This window comes from Garra rufa, chromosome 23 (genome assembly GCF_049309525.1).
Source record: "Garra rufa chromosome 23, GarRuf1.0, whole genome shotgun sequence".
Taxonomy (NCBI): domain Eukaryota; kingdom Metazoa; phylum Chordata; class Actinopteri; order Cypriniformes; family Cyprinidae; genus Garra; species Garra rufa.
The window spans coordinates 28,510,231-28,530,460 of NC_133383.1; the positions used below are offsets into that span (position 1 = coordinate 28,510,231).

Genomic DNA, 20,230 nt, shown 5'->3' on the forward strand with positions numbered 1-20,230 from the left:
TATTTATTCATTTATTTGTATGTTTGTAATAATAATAATAATAATTATTATTATTATTATTATTATTATTATTATTAATTTTAATTTTACTTTTTAGTTAACAATAACAACACTGCCTCATGGGACAACCACCATGCCTAAAGAGACAATTCACCCCAAAATTATATATATATTATATATATATATATAATATATATATATATATATATATATATATATATATATATATAATTTTGTAAATATGTTCAGTTTTCAGTTCATACGACCTTAATATATCATTAGGAGCCACAGGTATTAATTTTGTGTTGCCTGATATGCTTTTTTTTGACTTTCGAAGTGCTGGTAGCCATTGATTTGCATTTTATGAATCACCAAGGATTATGGTTTCAGCTAAAATCTTCTTTATTGTTCTACTGGAGAAAAAACTCACGGACATTTTGGATGGCTAAATGTAGTTGGATTTCAGACCAATAAAATGTCATTGTGGGTGTAAAACTACAGAAATAGAAACAAATCAGCTGGCTGGGACAAAAGCTCAGATTTACATGGAAAAGACAGCTTTTATCTTGTCTCCTGAGGACCCAGTGATATCGTATGCAGCTGTTTCATTGTTTCACTCATTGCAATATGCCATGTAGGACAGAAATCCTCTCTTCGCCGTTCCAATGACAAGTCTTACACCTAATCTTATTTATGGGCTTTGGCCATACTGAACGCAGCCCAGAAAGCAGCGAGGGTCAGAGTGTGTTTGGTACATAATGATACAGCGTTATAAATAGCTCTCTCTAATAGTATGTCTCAGACATCAGATGCAAACTGTCTTGTCTGTCTCGATTCTTTAGATCTGTCTATCTCTCGGCACTGTGCGATGTTACCTGATCCAGAAGTAGACAACAGGAAGCTAAAGATCAAATTTCTAGCTTTTAAAGCTCATCCTTGGCAAGGGGTTTCCACCAGCTAGTGATTTCTAACTGATGGTAGTGCTTTATTTGAGAGTTTATAGTATGTGTCCTAAAATTACAGGGCTTACGAAGGGCATTTTGACTCCCGCTACCAGTTCTGGTGTTGACAGCTTTCACAAAAGGGAAATGGTTTGTGGAACAGAATTGCAGGTGGAACGTAACATTAAATGTCCATTGACCTTTCTCCAAATGGCTACAGCAAATCTTTGATTTGGTTTGTCCATTTTCTTTCGAAAATCCTTGCAAATGAAATCAGCTGATGTGTGTAACTGAACAAACACCACTACAAAAACAGTGACTGTAATCAGACACGTTTCCAACCCAGGCTCATTGTATTAATATCTGCAACACTGATATTATGTACTTTATTACCTCTGATACTTATTGCTGCCGTTCTGAATTCAAATGTCCAAAGAGTGTTGCTAAAAGGTTAAATGCTCCAATCCTTAACTTACCTGATGGGGTTGACGAAAACAAAAGTGATATGAAACACAAAGTTGCACATTTGCTTATGCAACTGTGTTATGTTAACTTACTTTACATAGTTTTGAGCTTGTTTGCTGAATCTTAGTTTCATGGGATTCATACCGGAGCACTTCACTTCACAAGTTGCGCATGTCGAGTGAGCTACCAGGCAAATAGTGTTAAATTTGTTAACAAAAACTATTATGAAAAATGTTCGTTGACAAGCTTTTTTCCCATGACTAAAACGAGACAACAATAAGGTCAATAAACGATAACTGTGACTATATCAACATACAATACCGTTTATGATAAAAGACAAGACTAAAATGTGTTTCAAAAAATAAAAGTATACATAGACATACTACTCTACATACGCAAACTTATGTTTGTGGTTGCCAGATTTCAATAGTTCAAATCTTCAAATCTGAGCTTCTCTTTTGACAAAGTTTTCATTGACTAAAACTAGACTAAAATGCCTAGACATTTACCCCTGGTTTCACAGACAAGGCTTAAGGCTAGTCCCAGACTAAAATGCATGTTTGAGCTGTCTGAACTAAAAATATCTCAGACATATCTTAAAATATTTCAGTGTCTCAAGATGCGCACCTGTAACGTTTTCTTGTAAGGCATTTTCATTAAATCTGCTTAAATATCTTACTTAAACTAAGCCCTAGTCCTGGTTTAAACTAAGCCCCGTCTGTGAAACTGGGCCTTAGTCGACTAAAACTTTACTAACCAAAAACAGGACTAGCTTGACTACATATGATAACTAAAAAGTGCATTTGACACCAGACTAAGACAAAGTTGAAAGACTAAGTCTAAGACTAAAGGTCCAAAATTCACGTCCAAAATTTTTAAACGTTAAAAAAATAAATACGACCTGACATTTTGTCAATCATGTTTACACAGTGCCTCCAAAACTTTCGTCTGTCTTAAAACACATTCAGATCGGGTAAGAATTTTCTTAGTTTTTTGCATCCATATTAAGGATTTTGAGAGGTGTTTTGACAATTCAGAGCCACTGTGACGTTCTGTGCTTGACGTATTTTGACTATTGCGAAAAACGCATATTTCAGCTCTGTGTACAAGGACCTTAAAGAGAACCCCTTGTATTAAGACTTGTATGGCTTAATTTAACGTAAATGACATCTCTTACTGAAATATGTCGCATAAAACCCATGAAAGACTTACGCTATTTAAAAAATATGAAAAAAACGCATACAAGAAATTCAGACTCAGTGTGCAATGACCTTATGACTAAAGGTCCTTGCATACTGAGTCCAAAATGCACATCCAAAATTTCAAAAACTTTCAATCACATTTACACACTGCCTTCGAAACTTTTGTCCATCATAAAAACATTCGGATTGGGTAAAATTTTCTTTGTGTTTTTGCATCCATATCAAGCATTTTGAGAGGTGTTTTGACAGTTCAGAGCCACTGAGACGTTCTGTGCTTGACGAATTTTGACGAATGCAAAAAACGCATATTTCGGGCTCAATGTGCAAGACCTTAAAGAGAACCCCGGGTCTTAAGACTTGTATGGCTTAATATAACATACATTTTGGACTATGGGGGCACCATTATTTCAATAATGTGAAATGCGTTACTGACACTACCTGTTGCTATTTTTACCGCAACGCAACTTGGAAAATAAAATACTGACACGATGCACCAATGTACAACTTTTGGTTGCAATTTTCGGTCAGAGGACAACAAGAGAAGGTATGTACGTTTTTACTGCTTTCCTAGTGATAATAAGAGGAGAAAAGAACGGGAAGATGCCTATGGACGAATAAAACTTCCTAAAGACCAGCGTATTTGTTCTCTTCACTTTAGCCAGATGCCTTTGAGGCTGTTAGTAGAACACAGCTACTGAAAGAGCTTACAAATGGCAAAGACAAGAAACGCTAGATGCCATCCTGGCAGGATGTAAATATGCCGGCGCTTGTCATGATGCCACAGCCACTGAAGGAGTTTCTCAGTGCAGATTTTATTTGATATCCAGGGCGTTTAGACTCCTTGTGGGGAAAATCCTTTAAGGATTTTAAATTAAAAATGGCTGACAAAACTAACACTACAGGCAAACCTACTACTGTGCATTAGAAAACCCACATATATGAAGCTGCATATGTGATGCTAATGTTAAAAAGTTTTCAAATCTCACAGCATGTTAACAGTTTTTTGAGGTCATAACACAATATTTTGCAAGGAATTGTATCTTAATTGAAACTTTAACCCTGTAAATCATACTTTGTGTGAAAAGGAAGAAACTGCAGTGATTTGTATGTATAGTTTTTTGGAGTTTGGCAGAAATGTAGGTAGAGGCACATATTTCCAATAAGCTTGGGTAGCACAGTTCACAAACACTCCTCGTCTGCCATTGTTCAGTCAAACGAATGCCATCGGTTGAGGGTTTAGCTGGTCAACGTCGTGACTATACCATCCATTCAGAAGTTGCTGCACCAAATGAGAAACTGTCACTGAAGTGAATGGGAATTTGAGAATGAAAAGCACACATTTACAATTCAAAGTCGTTTTAGTTTATTTTAGCTCGAAATATAGTACAATAGATGGACGAAGCGCTGAAATTTGATAATAATCGAATCAAACACTTGACAGCCCAGGTGCTCGGCGGCCACTGTGGGGAAAGCGTGGCGAACGCGGTTTAATCTGAAATGAAAGGATGCAGCTTTTGTTTTGTGGGTTTTGAGGAGCGCTGGGGAAATGAGCAATGCTCTCTTTTCCAATTATGAAAGATAAAGTTCAATTAAAATGTAAATGCGGGGACTAACCGCCAGACATGCTGCGTTTGTCTGCGCACGGTAGATGGAAAGACTCGCAGGCGCTGCTAGTGGAAATTCACCGAAGAAAAAAGCTCTTTTGCTCTTTGTTGTGAGCTGCTCAGGTGCAGATGAGGTATTCTCTGAGTCTCACAGCAGACACACTCCAATTTTCCTGCTCACTCTTTCTCTGTGTTGTACAGCTGTACTTTGGAGACCTGGGAGCCAATGAAGTAGTAGTAAATTCTTGAGAAAATATGCTTTGCACTTTGTATACTGCACTAGGATCTCGCTTTGTGGGCGAAGTTATTCTCTCGTCTCTCTGTTTCAGGTCCGTGCACCAGTCAGAATTGGACTGAGAAAGCTTTTTACATTTGAATTGATTTTGAATAAAGAAACAGGTGCAGAATTGTAAAACCTGCTGTATACCATATAAGAAACATTTATGGTTCATAAAATCAAAGTTAATTATTTTTTTCTTAATTATTATTTTTTTTAATGATAAGATGTTTCATTCATTAATTTAATTAATTTAAATAAATGTATTTAAATATGTTTATTTAAATAAATGTCTATCAATAACACTAATACTACTACTACTACTAATAATAATAATAATCTAAATAAATGTATTTGAATATAATTATGTTTATGTAAGTAACATTATTATTATTATTATTATTATTATTATTATTAATTTAAATACATTTATTTAAATGTCTAATAATAATAATTTTATTAAAGCTGTAGGGGTTATTATTATTATTATTGTTGTTGTTATTATTATTATTAATAATTTAAATACATTTATTTAAATACATTTATTTAAATGTTTAATAATAATAATTTTATTAAAGCTGTAGGGGTTGTTATTATTATTATTATTTAAATAAAACTATTATTATTGTTATTATTATTATTATTATTATTATTGTTGTTGTTGTTGTTAATAATATTATTATTTATTAATAATACTACTAATAATAATCTAAATACATGTATTTAAATATAATTATTTACATATTTTTATGGTTATTAAGCTGTAGTGGTTATTATTATTCATTTAAGTACAATAAGTATTATTTTTATTATTATTTTCATTTTGTTAAATAAAGGTATTATTATTATTATTATTATTATTATTATTATTATTATTATTATTATTAATTTAAATAAATTTATTTAAATGTCTAATAATAATAATTTTATTAAAGCTGTAGGGGTTATTATTATTATTATTATTATTATTATTATTATTATTATTATTATTTATTGTTGTTGTTGTTGTTGTTGTTGTTGTTGTAAAAAATCATCATCTAAATAAATGTATTTAAATATAATTATGTAAATGTATTATTGTTATTAACCTGTAGGGGTTATTTATTATTATTATTATTATTATTATTATTATTATTATTATTATTATTATTATTATTATTATTATTATTATTAAATCTTAATAAATTGTAATCAATTTATTAACTAGTATTTTAATAATAATAATAAATATAGTTATCTTTTTTGTTGTATTTTAACTTGCTCTGTGAATAAATGAAGTTTAACCATTTTAATTGCTTTGACAAAAATTCACCTACTAAGTCTTATCAGTTGATAAATTGCACATTATCAGAGAAAAAATGCTTAATTAGGTGACTAGTCACATTCTGTCCAAAAAATGTGTGCTGGACTCATAAAACTCTTGTTATTAAAATTTAACTCAATTAAAAGTTCTTCCTCCTGTTATTGCAATTAAGCATTCTGTGGGTCGAGGCCAATTAAATTCATAAATCCAACTCATAAATTAAAAACTAAAACTCTACATTTTCAGCAGCCCTGCTGTGTGACAGATAAAGAGCGAGAACAGCACAGATTGAGCAACTGCGACTGAGCGCCGCACATGATTTTGAGCTCCAGACTGCAGGACAGGCCAGTGATGGATGCGCGGGATGAGTCATAGACGCGGGCCGTCTCTACCATCACTCATCTCCCTCCACAGGCCTCAGCTGCAGTGCATTAGTCAAATTTCCCCCTCCTCAAAGCGGCCAAGACATGCACGGGACTTCCCAGACTCTTTGCGCCCCCCTTCTCTGTTGTGGTCAAGTGACCCTTATTACCCACAGGCACCATCGAGTCCACAGGTGGTCCTCAGGTGTGTGGCAGTGAACCGCAGCACACAAACAGGACGTGGACTATCAACAAACTATTACCAAAAAGGACTCTGAAATGTTCGGTCATTTCCATTTCTATTATAAGCTTATTTTAACCAACATGTTTTAATTTAAGAGAAGTGTTAATGTAATTATAAAATTATATAGTTTTGTGCGGATGAAATTATATAATTTTATAATAACATTAGTGCTTTAATTTTATAATTACATTTACACATTAAATATACTTTTAATAAAAATAAATAAATTAAATATATAGTATATAAAAATAAATAATAAATAAAAAGTACAAATACAAATACAGTATTTAATTAAATGTATATTATTATTATTATTATTATTATTAATTTAAATCAATTTATTTAAATACAATTATTTAATTAAATGTATATTATTATTATTAATTTAAATACATATATTTAAATACAATTATTTAATTAAATGTCTATTATTATTATTATTATTATTATTATTATTATTATTATTATTCATTTCAATAAATTGATTTAAATACAATCATTTAATTAAATGTTTATTATTATTATTATTATTATTATTATTATTGTTATTATTATTATTATTATTATTATTATTATTATTAAATCTGTAGTGGTTATTGTTAATAATTTAAATAAATGTATAAAATACAAATATTGAAATAAATGTCTTATTATTTTTGTTATTTAAATACATTTATTTATATATCCATATATAATTATTTAAGTAAATTCATGATTGTTATTATTAAAGCTGTAGGGGTTATTATTATTATTGTTATTATTATTACCATTTATTTGAATAAATTATTATTATTATTAAAGCTGTAGGGGTTATTATTAATTTATGTACGTGTTTATGTAATTATTATTATTATTAATAATAATATTTTAAAGAAATGTAATTAAATATTTAAGTACATTTATTTTTGCTATTATTAAAGCTGTAGGGATTATTATTATTATCATTACCATTTATTTAAATACAATTATTATTATTATTATTATTATTACATTATCACAGTTTTTGCATTTTATTAATATTATTAATAAATCTAATCAAATAAATTTATTTACATAACATTTTTTAAAATACATGTATTATAAAAGCTTTAGGGGTTATATATCAATTATCAGGACAGCAATATCATACAAGATGTAATAATATAATATTTTATTATTATATTAATATCATTATAATTGAACTATAATTTTAATATATTTTAAATATAGTATTAGCATAAATATTAATTTATGTCTGTTTTATTCTCACTTTCAGCTGCTCCCATCAGGTGTTGCCACAGCAAACCATCCACATATTTTTTTTTATTATTATTGTTAAATAGAATAGAATAGAATAGAATAGAATAGAAAATTTTTAATGCCAGATTAATCCATGTAAATTCTTAAATTCTAAAACTCCACTTAATGAAATTTCATCATGTTATTAAAGAGAATGCATGTTCAAAACCATCTTGCATCATAATCTGAACCCCCTCACCCACCCCAAAACCGCTGATCAACCCTTTCCCCACAAACACCCCTAATGAAACATTCCTCACGTCGTTCATCTGGTATGAAATCATCTCAACAGCACGCATCATTCCCATAAGTTCAATATCCCTGATTGGCTCTCTTGTTATTGATTGACAGGTGGAGCTCTCTGACAGCACCTCCCACACCATTACCGACGCCTACGCGGGGAAAGAGTACATCATCCAACTGGCGGCCAAGGACATGGAGATCGGCACTTGGAGCGACTGGAGTGTGGCGGTCCACGCTACCCCCTGGATGGAGGAACCCAAGCCCATCACCTCCACCACCGAGAGCGACATTATCCCAGGTACGCGTGAGCTGCCGACCGTACGCACACCTTTTCTCCTATTCGCTCTAATGGCAGTTCGTCTGCCCCCTGTGATCTCCGTTCTCTCATAAAACAATAATAGTGGCTGATAATGAGGAGACGGCGTCTAGAGCCCTTCATCACAAAGTCACGCTGCCCTCTGCTGTCAGAGAGGTTCAACAACAAATTAATAGTTGATGCACTCTGAGGTTAATGAGGAGTTGACTTCAGGTTCTGGATGAAAATTATAAGGAGAAGCCATGTACAGTCTGCATGAACTCCGAGTTACCCTGTTTACATTCTAACACATGTTTCTGGTCAAATTGTGCTCAGTTCTTCAGTCCATTTTATCCGAAAGAAAACACAATGAGATTCTCTTGGTAACTTGGCCTTCGGCCTCCAGTCACAAAGCCTTCTGAGAACTGAGAGTTGTCCTTCACAATCCACCGCAAAGGTTTGGATTCAGCCACTTTTCACCATCCAATAAGTTCCCGGAATAAAATTACACTATTTTTCTCCCTCACTGACAATTCTGTTTTCCTGAAATGCATCATGTGATTGAAGTAAATGGCTTTCGAATGCCGCTTCATCTTTAAAACCATGTTTTTATGTTTTTCTTCTCCTCAATCATAGGATCCTTCAAAATCACATCTCGGTTTATCGATCAATGCGCAGGTTCTCAACTCTACGGCGTATTTTATGGACTGTACTGCAGCTCCATTATTCACATTCGGAGTGGCGCAATATAGTTTTGTTAAGCATGTGCTCTGACTGACTCTTGCAGATTCTTTCATCAGAAACAGTGCAGATACAATATAAAACAATATATTTTTTTTTTTTTCTCAGTTAAGCTCAACACTGTCAGACTTTCAAAATCCTTTATCTCTTGAGTTAGGGTTATAAAAATTTTTATTTATTTATTTTTTTTTTTCAAGAAAATGCCTTGAAACTTAAAAAAAACTTAATTAAAAAAAATATAAAGCATACACATAAATTATAATTAAAATAAAATTTCTTAATTAAGCATGTGTCTTAAACAGATTACACATTACAAATGACACTATTTAAAATGTCATAAGTACTGTAACTATTTCAATTGCTTTATTAAAGTGATGTAACTGTTTACATTTGATTACTTTTGGATTACTTTTCTCAGTTAAATTTTGTGAAAAATCTTATTCATTTTTTTAACTGTTAAACTCAACACTGATTACTGTCAGACTTTCAAAATCCTTTATCTCTTCAATTAAGATTTAATTTTAAAGCACAGCCACCACAAAATCAGACTTTAGCATTTATTTTTACTTTGAAATTATTTTAAATACAGTTTAAATACTGATTTAAAATCATAAGATATAGTTAGCTATGATACTGTTTTTGAAATCAAATCTTTGCATAGCTATGACAGGAAACACTGGCATCTAACAATGCTTTGAAAAAAAAAACTGTTAATAAAAAAAAAATAAAGCATACACATAAATTCTAATTAAAATTAAATTTATCAAATAAGCATGTGTCCTAAACTACTAAAACATTGGTGAAATATTCAAGCGCAAAAGAATGGAATATGCTGCCTTTGGATATCAAGGTATTAACAGATAGTCAGGGTTTCAGAGTAAATATGAATGGACTGTTTTTAGATTGGATGTCTTAAAATGTATAAAGATTTGTTTGTTATTTTATGTATGTGAGCAGATTTTTTAAGAGGATTTTCTTCCTCTCTCTTTTATAGCAAGCACCACAATGAAGGAAAGTCAATGAAACTTTATTGTGTTATCCTTCCTTGAAAAGAAAGATTTTTGTCAAATTAACTCAACTCAACTAAAGTCAATGTGTGGGGCAGATCGAACATTATATGGAAGTTATAGCAACTTCCTGTTTCATCGCAAATCATCTTCATTTGTCAGGCTGCCATGGACACGCACTTCAACCAAAACTCAAGATCTTTGCAACATCGCAAGGCCTTTAGATTAGACTGACCAAATTTGGTGTTGATCTGATTAAATATGTAGGAGGAGTACTGAAACGCCTGGCAAAAATAACACAAAATTTTCTGAGAAAATTCAAAATAACTGACTTCCTGTTGGGTTTCGGATTTCATACCAGGAGACTTTTTTGTAGGAATTGGTGTGTTACATGTGTTTTCCGAATTTCATACACGTACGTGAAACGTAGCTCGAGGGGCACTCTGTTGAAAGTAAATAGGTGGCGCTATTGAACCATTTTGCCACACCTGCTTCTGAAACCCATATCAGAAGTAAATTGTCTCCACTTCTGCACGTGTGCAAAGTTTTGTGAATTTCCGAGCATGTTTAGGCCCTCAAAAATGCGATTCACTTTAGCCAAGAAGAAGAAGAAGAATACGAAAGCAATTCCAATAGGGTCCAAAAGGAACAATTTCTAATGAAATCTCTTTTTTATTATTCTATAGTGTGAGTCAACCCAGTTTTGTATGATTTTGTACAGTACTGCTTACAAACTCTCTTTATGGACATATTTTGAGTGATTTATCCACCAAAAAAAGAGAAAACGCTAAATACAGTTAGCTCTGATGCCCTATATGCTGTATTAGTTCCACTGCATCCCAGTTTAGGATTGAAGAGTATTGATACTGGGGTCCTTTTGGGGCGGACAAAGAGAATCCTGTCTTGAAAACCCTAGTGATAGCCTATGTACATTTTGTTTTATAAATAGCACTGACAACTTGATGACTGTTATTAGAAGTAATATCTAGTGACGGCTGCCCTGCTCGGTTTGATACAGCAGACGGTATTGAGTTTCTACCCCCTCCATGCACTCAGCGTATTTAATCCACACTATACTTGGAACGGAGGAAAGAATCAAAAGTCAGCAGAATTGCATGCTAGTTTTGTGAGCCATGTGTCAAAACACTCTCTCTAAAAGCTTTTCTTTCTTTTCTCCTGGGTAAAACAGGAGAACGTCCTTGTAATAATTCCTCCTCTGCCTCTGTTATTTCAGCATTTTATTTGCTTAATTTGAGACGAGAGTCATTGCGCGAGACAGCTCATTCTACTTTATCTGCGGTGTTTTTAGGGAGTTATTTCACACATCGCTACACTGAACAAAAAATAAAATAAACAAGCGATATTGAAACAATAAGTAATATCTACCTAGAGTTGTGAAGTTCAATCACATTACAAATGCACAACAAGAACATGTTAAGGCAGCAGTGGAGCAGTTGTCTACTTAACTCAAACTATGACTCTATTGTATTGCGAGTTACAGTTATAGTTAAGTGTATTACGATGAATGTCTCATGTAACCAGGCTTTTGACTCTTGGTTTAAAATCTGGTTCAATCATTGGAACACTTAGACAGGAGAGACTGCCTATATGATACAATCAAGCCCGAAATTATTCATACCCCTGGCAAATTCTGACAAAAAGTGGCATGTCCAAAATTATTCATACCCTTCTCAATAATTAATAGAAAAGCCTTTATTGGCTATTACAGCAATCAAACGCTTTCTAGCGTTTCCAGTCTCCACTGGTATTTTTGCCCATTTATCTTTAGCGATGAGCTCTAACCCTTTCAGGTTGGAGGGTCTCCTTGCCATCACCCTGATCTTTAGCTCTCTCCTTCTTATTTGGATTTAAGTCAGGACTCTGGCTGGGCCACTGCAAAATGTTAATGTTTTTCTCTGCTAACCATTTCTTCACCACTTTTGCTGTGTGTTTTGGGTCGTTGTCGTGCTGAAATGTCCACTGGTGCCCAAGGCCAAGTTTCTTGATGTTGTTGTTGAGAATTTTGATGTATTGCTCCTTTTTCATGGTGCCGTTCACTGTGATTAGGTTCCCTGGTCCACCGGCTGAAAAACATCCCCAAAACATTAGGTTCCCACCACCATGTTTGACAGTGGGGATGGTGTTCTTAGGGTTGAAGACTTCTCCTTTTTTTTGCCAAATGAAGGCTACATCATACACCATAAAACAGAAGCCCAGAAGTTGTCTTCTTTGTACAGATGAGTATTTGCAAAGGCCAAGCAGGCTTTTGTGTGCCTTATCTGGAGAAGTGGTGTCCTCCTTGGTCTGCATCTGTGGAACCCAGCGGTGTGCAGTGTCTGTTGGACTGTCTGCCTTGAGATGTTGCCACCAGCAGAGCCCAGATTCATCAGGATGGCCTTGGTAGTGATCCTTTGATTCTTTTTTACCTCTCTCACTATCCTCCTGGCCAGCACAGGTGTCACTTTTGGCTTCCGACCACGTCCTCTGAGATTTTTCACAGTGCGGAACACGTTTTGTATTTTTTAATAATACTTTGCACTGTAGCCACTGGAACTTCAAAACATTTAGATATGGTCTTATAGCTCTTTCCTGACTTGTGAACAGCCACAATGCACAGCCACAGGTCCTCAGTGAGCTCCTTTGTCTTAGCCATGACTGTCCACAAACCAACACCAGAGAGCTTCTGTTTTTCACCTGTTGAGTTTATTAAAACAGCTGTTCCCAGTGAATCTGGGTAATTAGGATGCTTTAGAACAGCTTGGATTATTTGGAATGGTATAGAACTTTGGATTTTCCCATAGACTGTGACAGTTTGCAAAGGGTATGAATAATTTTGGACATGCCACTTTTTGTTCAAATGTAAATAAAACTGTGCCTGTGTCATTTCTGGTCAAAAAAAAAATCGTGCTGGTTGAATAAAAGTAACTTTAAGTCAGAATTTGCCAGGGGTGTGAATAATTTTGGTCTTGACTGTATATTAGGTGTTATAAAATTGTTTTCCAGCATCTATGCATTAATTTAAATGCCTTTTATACCATTTAATATCTATACACCATCCAGAAAAAGTGATGTAACCAAATAAAAAGTAATATGATGTTTTACTTACACTAGGAGTATTTACTGTTATGAATGTACTTAATTCATAATATTTGTCAAAAATAAACCATTATTTGTGTATAAATGTTTTTTTTTTTTTTTGTGGATGGACCACTATGGTTGCACCACATGACATTTAATAACCTTAAATTACCTTTCCTAGTGATAAAAGTCGAAGCTTATTGGCCTTGACACGTAGTCATGAGGGTCTGTAGGTGTTGTTGTTGGTTGCACCTTATGACATGATATGTTATATTTTGAAGAAATTAATAGATAATAATTTCATTTCATTTGTCCATATTTAGTACTTGAACCATGGATGTCAAAATACTTAGAAATAATGACCATTTTCTTTTTTCCCTGGCAGAAACCACCCCTGGACCACCTTCAGCCGCACCCCGAGTGGGTGAACCCACAGCGGCCTGCTCCACCCTTCTCTGGTCAACCCACCTGCTCCTGGCTTGTGTCCTGCTGTCCATCATGTGGTACGTGATCTCATTTCAACGCTATTTTCATGCATCTCATTCACTGTTCTTATGTGAGAAAGGATCATGAGCTTTCAGTGAAACAATGTGAACAATGCATGAGGTATGAACAATGAGCAATGCGCGAGCATTATCTCTGAAACAGCATTTATATATTGTAAGAGGCTTACCACATTATTCATGCAGCTGGACTACACTTTTCCTAATTATGCACAATACAAGCTCACAATACACTTGAGATAACAATAACTAACTAATAGTCGGAACTTATGCATACAGAGATATTGTAACTCAGTGAGTAACCAGAGCTGTGCTATGTTTGTTCTCCTTATTATCAGAGTTGAAGTCTTTTGTGGTTTTGGTCTTCAGTCCTCTCATGTGCCTTGGTTTGGGTCTTAAAAGTTATAGTAGTTCACTGAAAGTTCACCAAAACTTATAAATGTTTAATTAGACTTAAATTTTGGTCACATTAGCAAATTTCTGGCAAAATTTTGAAGGCAAAAAGGCATGAAGCACAGCTCACACAAAAATCAATTTCTATAAATAAAGGTTTCTTTTGGTCAATATGGAGAATCCATGATCCATGATCCGTGAACTTGTTGTGAAATTTGAGTAAAGAAATGGTTGCCCTTATGCGAAATTCCCAATCTTTTAGATTCCTATTTAAATGACTGCATTTATAAAGGCAAATGTGACCGCACATCTATGTGGTTTTGTCTTCAAAAACTTCACTACTCAAAAATTTGCATTTTCAGGCCCTCAAAACTCTGTAGTTGTGCAAACGAATGGCCAAAATGCATAAAAATGTTTCCAGTTTTAGTTGAAAACCACATTGAACCGTGTTAAGTTGAAGGCTTTAAGAGGTCTAGTCTTAGTCTAGATCTGGATCTTTGTGCTTGTGGTATTGATTTGGATCTTAGTGGGTCGGGTGTTTGTCTTGGTTTGGATTTTAGGGTTCTGGCTTTTGTCTGGATCACAATGTGCTGGTATTAGTTTAGAGGGTCTGGTCTAAGTCTTAAAGCTTCATCTTGTAGACCGTTCTTTTCAAGTTTCGAATCACTTCCACATGCATTGTCTGTGTACAACTCCAAGCAGACACAAACTAGGACGTTGTGCGGCGACAGTACTGATGACAAATATTATGTCACGCAAACAGTCCGTGAGCCCGAGCGGAACGCGAACAAGGAAGTATACGTTCAGCTAGTGGTTCTGGTATTGATCTGGATCTTAGGAGGTCTGGTCTGGGTAATTGGGGTGTGTTAGTGATGTAGGTATTAAAGTGGTCTGGTATTGTTCTGGGTCTTGAGGAGTCTGGTATTGATCGTAATATCTCGGGTCTGGTATTGATCTTGGTCTTAGGGGGTCTGGTTTTGATTTAGGTCTTTGTGGATCTGGTATTGGTCTGGGTTTGAGTCTTGGAGATGGTGGTCTTAACTCCATTCAGACTTATGCATCTTTCAAGTGCTCACAGAACGTGTTTGTCTATCGCTCTTGACAGTCGTAAGTACTACACCTAATGGGCAAGATATTGGCAGACTACTAGAAGAGTTCCCTTCTCAAAACAAAGACTATTGGGTTTTCTGGTAATTATGTGAAATGGACACTCTTAGCCACCATTGCAGTGTGGTGTCCGTCCTGAAAAACTGTAGAGCTTGTTGACAGCAAGTTACAATACAAGACACCCAACTAGAGACCTTCGGCTCATTAGAACCACACAATCCATTCTGAACCCCTGAGAAACTAAGGAACGAACCTGGTTACTGGTGCTTACAGCCACATAAACCTTATCGATCCTCTGCACGAGTCAGAAAGCAGGAGGAGATAGTTGAGTAACAAGCCTGAGATTCATTAGCACTCGGGCCATATGTTTACAGCATGCCTGTTATCTCCAACTCAGCAACACGGCATAACGAGCCTATCTCTAATTAAAGCAAGCTCATGCATGGAGCTGGAAGGCAGGAGGAAGTGTATGATAGCACCTCAGGGGTAGGATGTGTTCGTCCTCCCGAGACGGCCACGTACGCGCAGAAATACCTTCGCCTTAAACCTCCACACTGAGCCGTTTTGAGCAAGATTTAATTGGTCAGTCCGTAACAGCCCAAGACAAAATTAAAGGCAGCATCACGGGTGGCTGCTCACCAATTACATCTTCCCACCGGCATGAAGTGGGAGCTATTTGGATATTGCTCTCATTGGCCCCTGTTTGTTCTCATTTGCAATACTGTGTTGGTAATTTATGCTGTAGTAGGCTGACCGCTGTATAAAAGTGCTCTGTTGGGGAATTCGTTTAGGGAGTCGTCTATGGCATTTATTTGAAGTTACACTATCATGGAGAATAAATCCAGCAGCCGTTCAAGGGTTCAGAAGTTATATATGGGTGAATCGTGCAAAACCTGTCAAGTGCATCTCTGGGTCATATTTTACCACCGTTTCTAAGAAATACAATTTGTGTGTGTGAAGAAAATGTAGCCTACTTTAGGGACATTTCATGACAATTAAGCATATCTTTCTCCACACTACTTTTCATTGCAGTTATGCCACAAATATAACTGTTATAATGCTGACGTGAAAAAAAAAATTGTGTATTATTTAAATGGTAAATTATTTATATACCATGTTTGTTGTATTGCCCATCATTTATGCAAATAAATTTAGAATAAAATATTTTTAAGTGAGAATATTTTGAAAATCACAAGTGGAATGAATGGAAATCACAATAAAATAAAATAAATCTCCTTTAAATGGTCAGCTTCTCCCTAACATTCTATATTATTACAGTTGAGGTCAAAAGTTTACATCCCCCTTTCAGAATCTGCAAAATGTTATTTATTTAGTACTGACCTGAATAAGATATTTCACTTAAAATATGTTTGCATATAGTCCACAAGAGAAAATAATAGTTGAATTTATAAAAATGACCTGGTTTAAAAGTTTACATCCAATTTTTAATACTGTGTTGTTACTTGAATGATCCACAGCTGTGTTTTTTTTTTTTTTTTTTTTTTTTTTTTTTCTGATAGTTGTTCAAGAGTCCCTTGTTTGTCCTGAACAGTTAAACTGTCTTCAGGTCCCACAAATTCTTTGGTTGTCCAGCATTTTTGTGTATTTGAACCCTTTCAAACAATGACTGTATGATTTTGAGATCCATCTTTTCACACTGAGGACAACTGAGGGACTCATATGCAACTATTACAGAAGGTTTAAACACTCACTGATGCTCCAGTAGGAAAAAAACCTGCATTATGAGCCAGAGAGTGAAAACTTTTGAACAGAATGAAGATCTATATATATTTTTTTTTCTTTTTGGCTAAATATCATATTTGTTTAATTTAGTACTTCTCTTCAAAGGCTTCAGAAGATACTTACATGTTTCCCAGAAGGCAAAATAAATTACATTTACCCTGATCTTCAAATTCAAAATGTTTTCTAATCAGTGAGGGTTTGAACTTCTGTAGAATTACACTTTTTATAAATTCAACTATTATTTTAAACATCTTTTATGTGAAATATCTTATTCAGGTCAGTACTAAATAAACAAAAACATGCATTTTGTATTATTTCGGTAAAATAATTAACATTTTGCAGATTCCGAAAGGGGGGTGTAAACTTTTGACCTCAACTGTATTTATTTATTTAGATGGTAAAATAAATGATATTTTGGAGAATGCTATGGTTATCATTGAACATTACTGCCCAAGATGCATTTTTGCCCTTGAAGTAAAGATATGAATATGAACGCACAAAGCTAACATATATTTTCTTTTCTTTCTTTTTTTTCCAGATGTGTAAGCTTCATTCCTGTGGAAAAAAAAATGAGGAGTCTTCTATTTCTATTTTGCACATGTTAATAGATATCGTGCATTGATAATTTAATTCAAGTTCTTTTTCTCACGAAAGAAAAAAGACCTAGAAAGATTAATAAATGCTGACATTTACAAAAGGAAGACAAAAGAACAATAAAACATTTCAACATCTCCGACAGCTGACGGAAGGCCAGACGCAGACACAGGAACCGAACCCCAGGGGAGCAAAAGATTTGGGGACACGAGACTCACCTGCTTGGCAGCACAAAAAGAAAACCAACAAACCAACAAAACGAATCGCATCCACCTTCTTTTTTGTTTGCCACGAGATTTTCCACCCTATTTGGATCCTTCAAACCGTTCCTAGGACAGAGAAAGCTCATTTTGTGTAACATCGATTTCCACGACATACAGCTAACTCATCATGCCAAAGACTTGGACTGTTTTTCTTTTTTTCCACATGATCCCTAGCTTCCCCAAACCTGTGTCTGTAAGGGATTGCAACTGGCAGTACAAAATCTTCACGAGCTTCAAAGACTGAGGAGTAACACATTTATTTTGAAGGCCATTATTTGATATCTGTTGTATTCTTTTTGTTTACCTCTTTCTTTTATCATTCTTTTGGCCCCTGAACACAGAGAAGTTGAAACTGTAAATAACAAATTGGTTTGGACTGTTCTGGACCGCCTTTTGTAACAGGAAGAACAACGTGTCGTGTCAGACCACCTGAAGATTAAGCACCGCTCGGAAACATATTTTCATTCTTTGCCTATTTGCCTTTCACCATCTGTTTTTGCAGACTTTTCTAGTCAGTATCACAGTTTAATACTACCTTCTTCAAGAAATTTTGCTTTCTATTTGGTTATCATTGAATAAAATATAATTTTAGAACCTTAGATTTGTTTTTTGTTTGTGCTTTGCTTTTTTTTCTTCTTCAAACCTTCATAATTGCTTAATTCTCCTTGATCATATTTTGTAAACTATGATATGTATCTTTAACATGAGAAAAGTTTATTATTTAATAATGTATGTATTAGCTTTAGATTCTTGTAACCTGTATCTGGGTTCTTTTTATAGATGTATATAAAATGAGAAGTTGTTCATTAAATGTGACCATTTCACAATGAGTAGAACCTGTCAGTCTTTTTGTTCATGTCTAGCATTGAATGTTTTATATTGGACCTCAAGTGGCGAGCCAACAAACATGTTACCTAACTTTTATCAAGTGACAAATGAATTCATTCCTGGGATTAGGTAACATTTCAACATGGAATAATTACGTATGATTCCTTTTCTAAATACCCCACATTATTAGGCATGTCAAACCTCCAAGAAAAAAAAAAACATATTTTCCCACCTCAGGCATTAACAACTTTTTATTATTAATATTAATATTAATAATAATAATAAAAAAGGATTTTACACAGACCATGTTATAAAACATTTACATATATCATATTTGTCACATTTTTGCAATAGTGAAGCTGAAAATACACGTTTGTCTATGTTGTCTTTATTTTTATAAAAAAATATTTTTTCATTTAGAAGTAAATGAACTAAAACCACAATTTTATTGGTTTAGTCCTTAACATGTCAGACAGTAATCCGCAAGAAATGCTTTCATTCTTAATTGTATTAATTGTCTATTTTTCTAAAAATATTAATGTGACAGGGTTGAAGTCTGTAACACATTTGAAGGTTTACACTGCCTTCAATTTAAATTTTTGGTTTTGTTTCTCTCTCATATCATCCCCTTATTTCTGGGTCAACATATCTGCATGCCCAACACTGTCTTTCTGCTGAAAATGTGGGTGCAATTTCTGATGTAGGATGCTTGTCAAAGTTTTTTTTATTAAAATTATTAATAAATTAAGTAAATAACTCAACCAAGTCACAGGTTTACAACCCCATAACAATGAGAAATCCATATATTTGTGATGGGGTTGAGGTTTTCACTTAAAATGGCCACTGTTCCTCATGCAATGAGAGTAGACCATTAGGCCGCTGCATATATGAAAAAAAAAAACACCTAACCCCAAAAAAATTCTAACAAAAGGTTTCTCAGCTGTTTTTTTGTAGTATTAGGTGTCCTTAATAACATACTAAAAGTTTACCAAAGTTTGACCACTAGGAAAGGTGTCATTTTCAAGATGGCGTCCAAGATGGGCAGAAAACCCTTAAAATATCCTAACTCCTTCATTATTTGACCTAGCCAAGTAATCTTGGTGTCTAACCCAATGTTTTCTGGGTCTATGAATCCATTGGACTCGTCTAAATTGCACAGACATGATTACATACTTATGGAATACATGATGTTGTGAGATTACTGTAAGGTTTTATCTTTGTTTGGGGTGAACCAGAGTTTTAAACGATTTAGCCTATGTCATGTAACTCCTACTCAGTACATGTTTTTGGACACATACAGCTCTTTTTTTTCTTCTAAAACACAGACTTGACATTCAATGTAAAAGTTACTGCACCCAAAAGTTCCTTAAATTGGAGCTGTATAACTTGGATCATAAAAAAACCTCTGAATTAGCCCGAACAGAGGCCTGTGTGTGAACCCTCTAAATGGTCACTTATTTCAAGTTGCTATAATATATAATTGTACTTGTAATCACTTTCAGGTGCATCTCAATAAATTAGAATGTTGTGGAAAAGTTCATTCATTTCAGTAATTCAACTTAAATTGTGAAACTTGTGTATTAAATAAATTCACTGCACACAGACTGAAGTAGTTTAAGTCTTTGGTTTTTTTTAATTGTGATGATTTGCCTCACATTTAACAAAAACCCACCAATTCACTATCTCAACAAATTAGAATACTTCATAAGACTAATAAAAAAAAACTTTTTAGTGAATTGTTGGCCTTCTGGAAAGTATG

At 34.1% G+C, this 20,230-nt stretch overlaps 1 protein-coding gene across 1 annotated transcript in view; it reads left to right on the forward strand.

The window, feature by feature from the left end:
- cntfr (ciliary neurotrophic factor receptor) overlaps nucleotides 1–18,473 on the forward strand; it is a 224,117-nt gene extending 205,644 nt beyond the window's left edge. The window contains exons 7-9 of the mRNA XM_073829745.1: nucleotides 8,028–8,217; nucleotides 13,426–13,543; nucleotides 17,325–18,473. Coding sequence (XP_073685846.1) covers nucleotides 8,028–8,217; nucleotides 13,426–13,543; nucleotide 17,325 — 309 coding nt within the window. The 3' untranslated portion in view covers nucleotides 17,326–18,473. The remainder of the gene's footprint in view (nucleotides 1–8,027; nucleotides 8,218–13,425; nucleotides 13,544–17,324) is intronic.
- The last annotated feature ends 1,757 nt before the right edge of the window (nucleotides 18,474–20,230 follow it).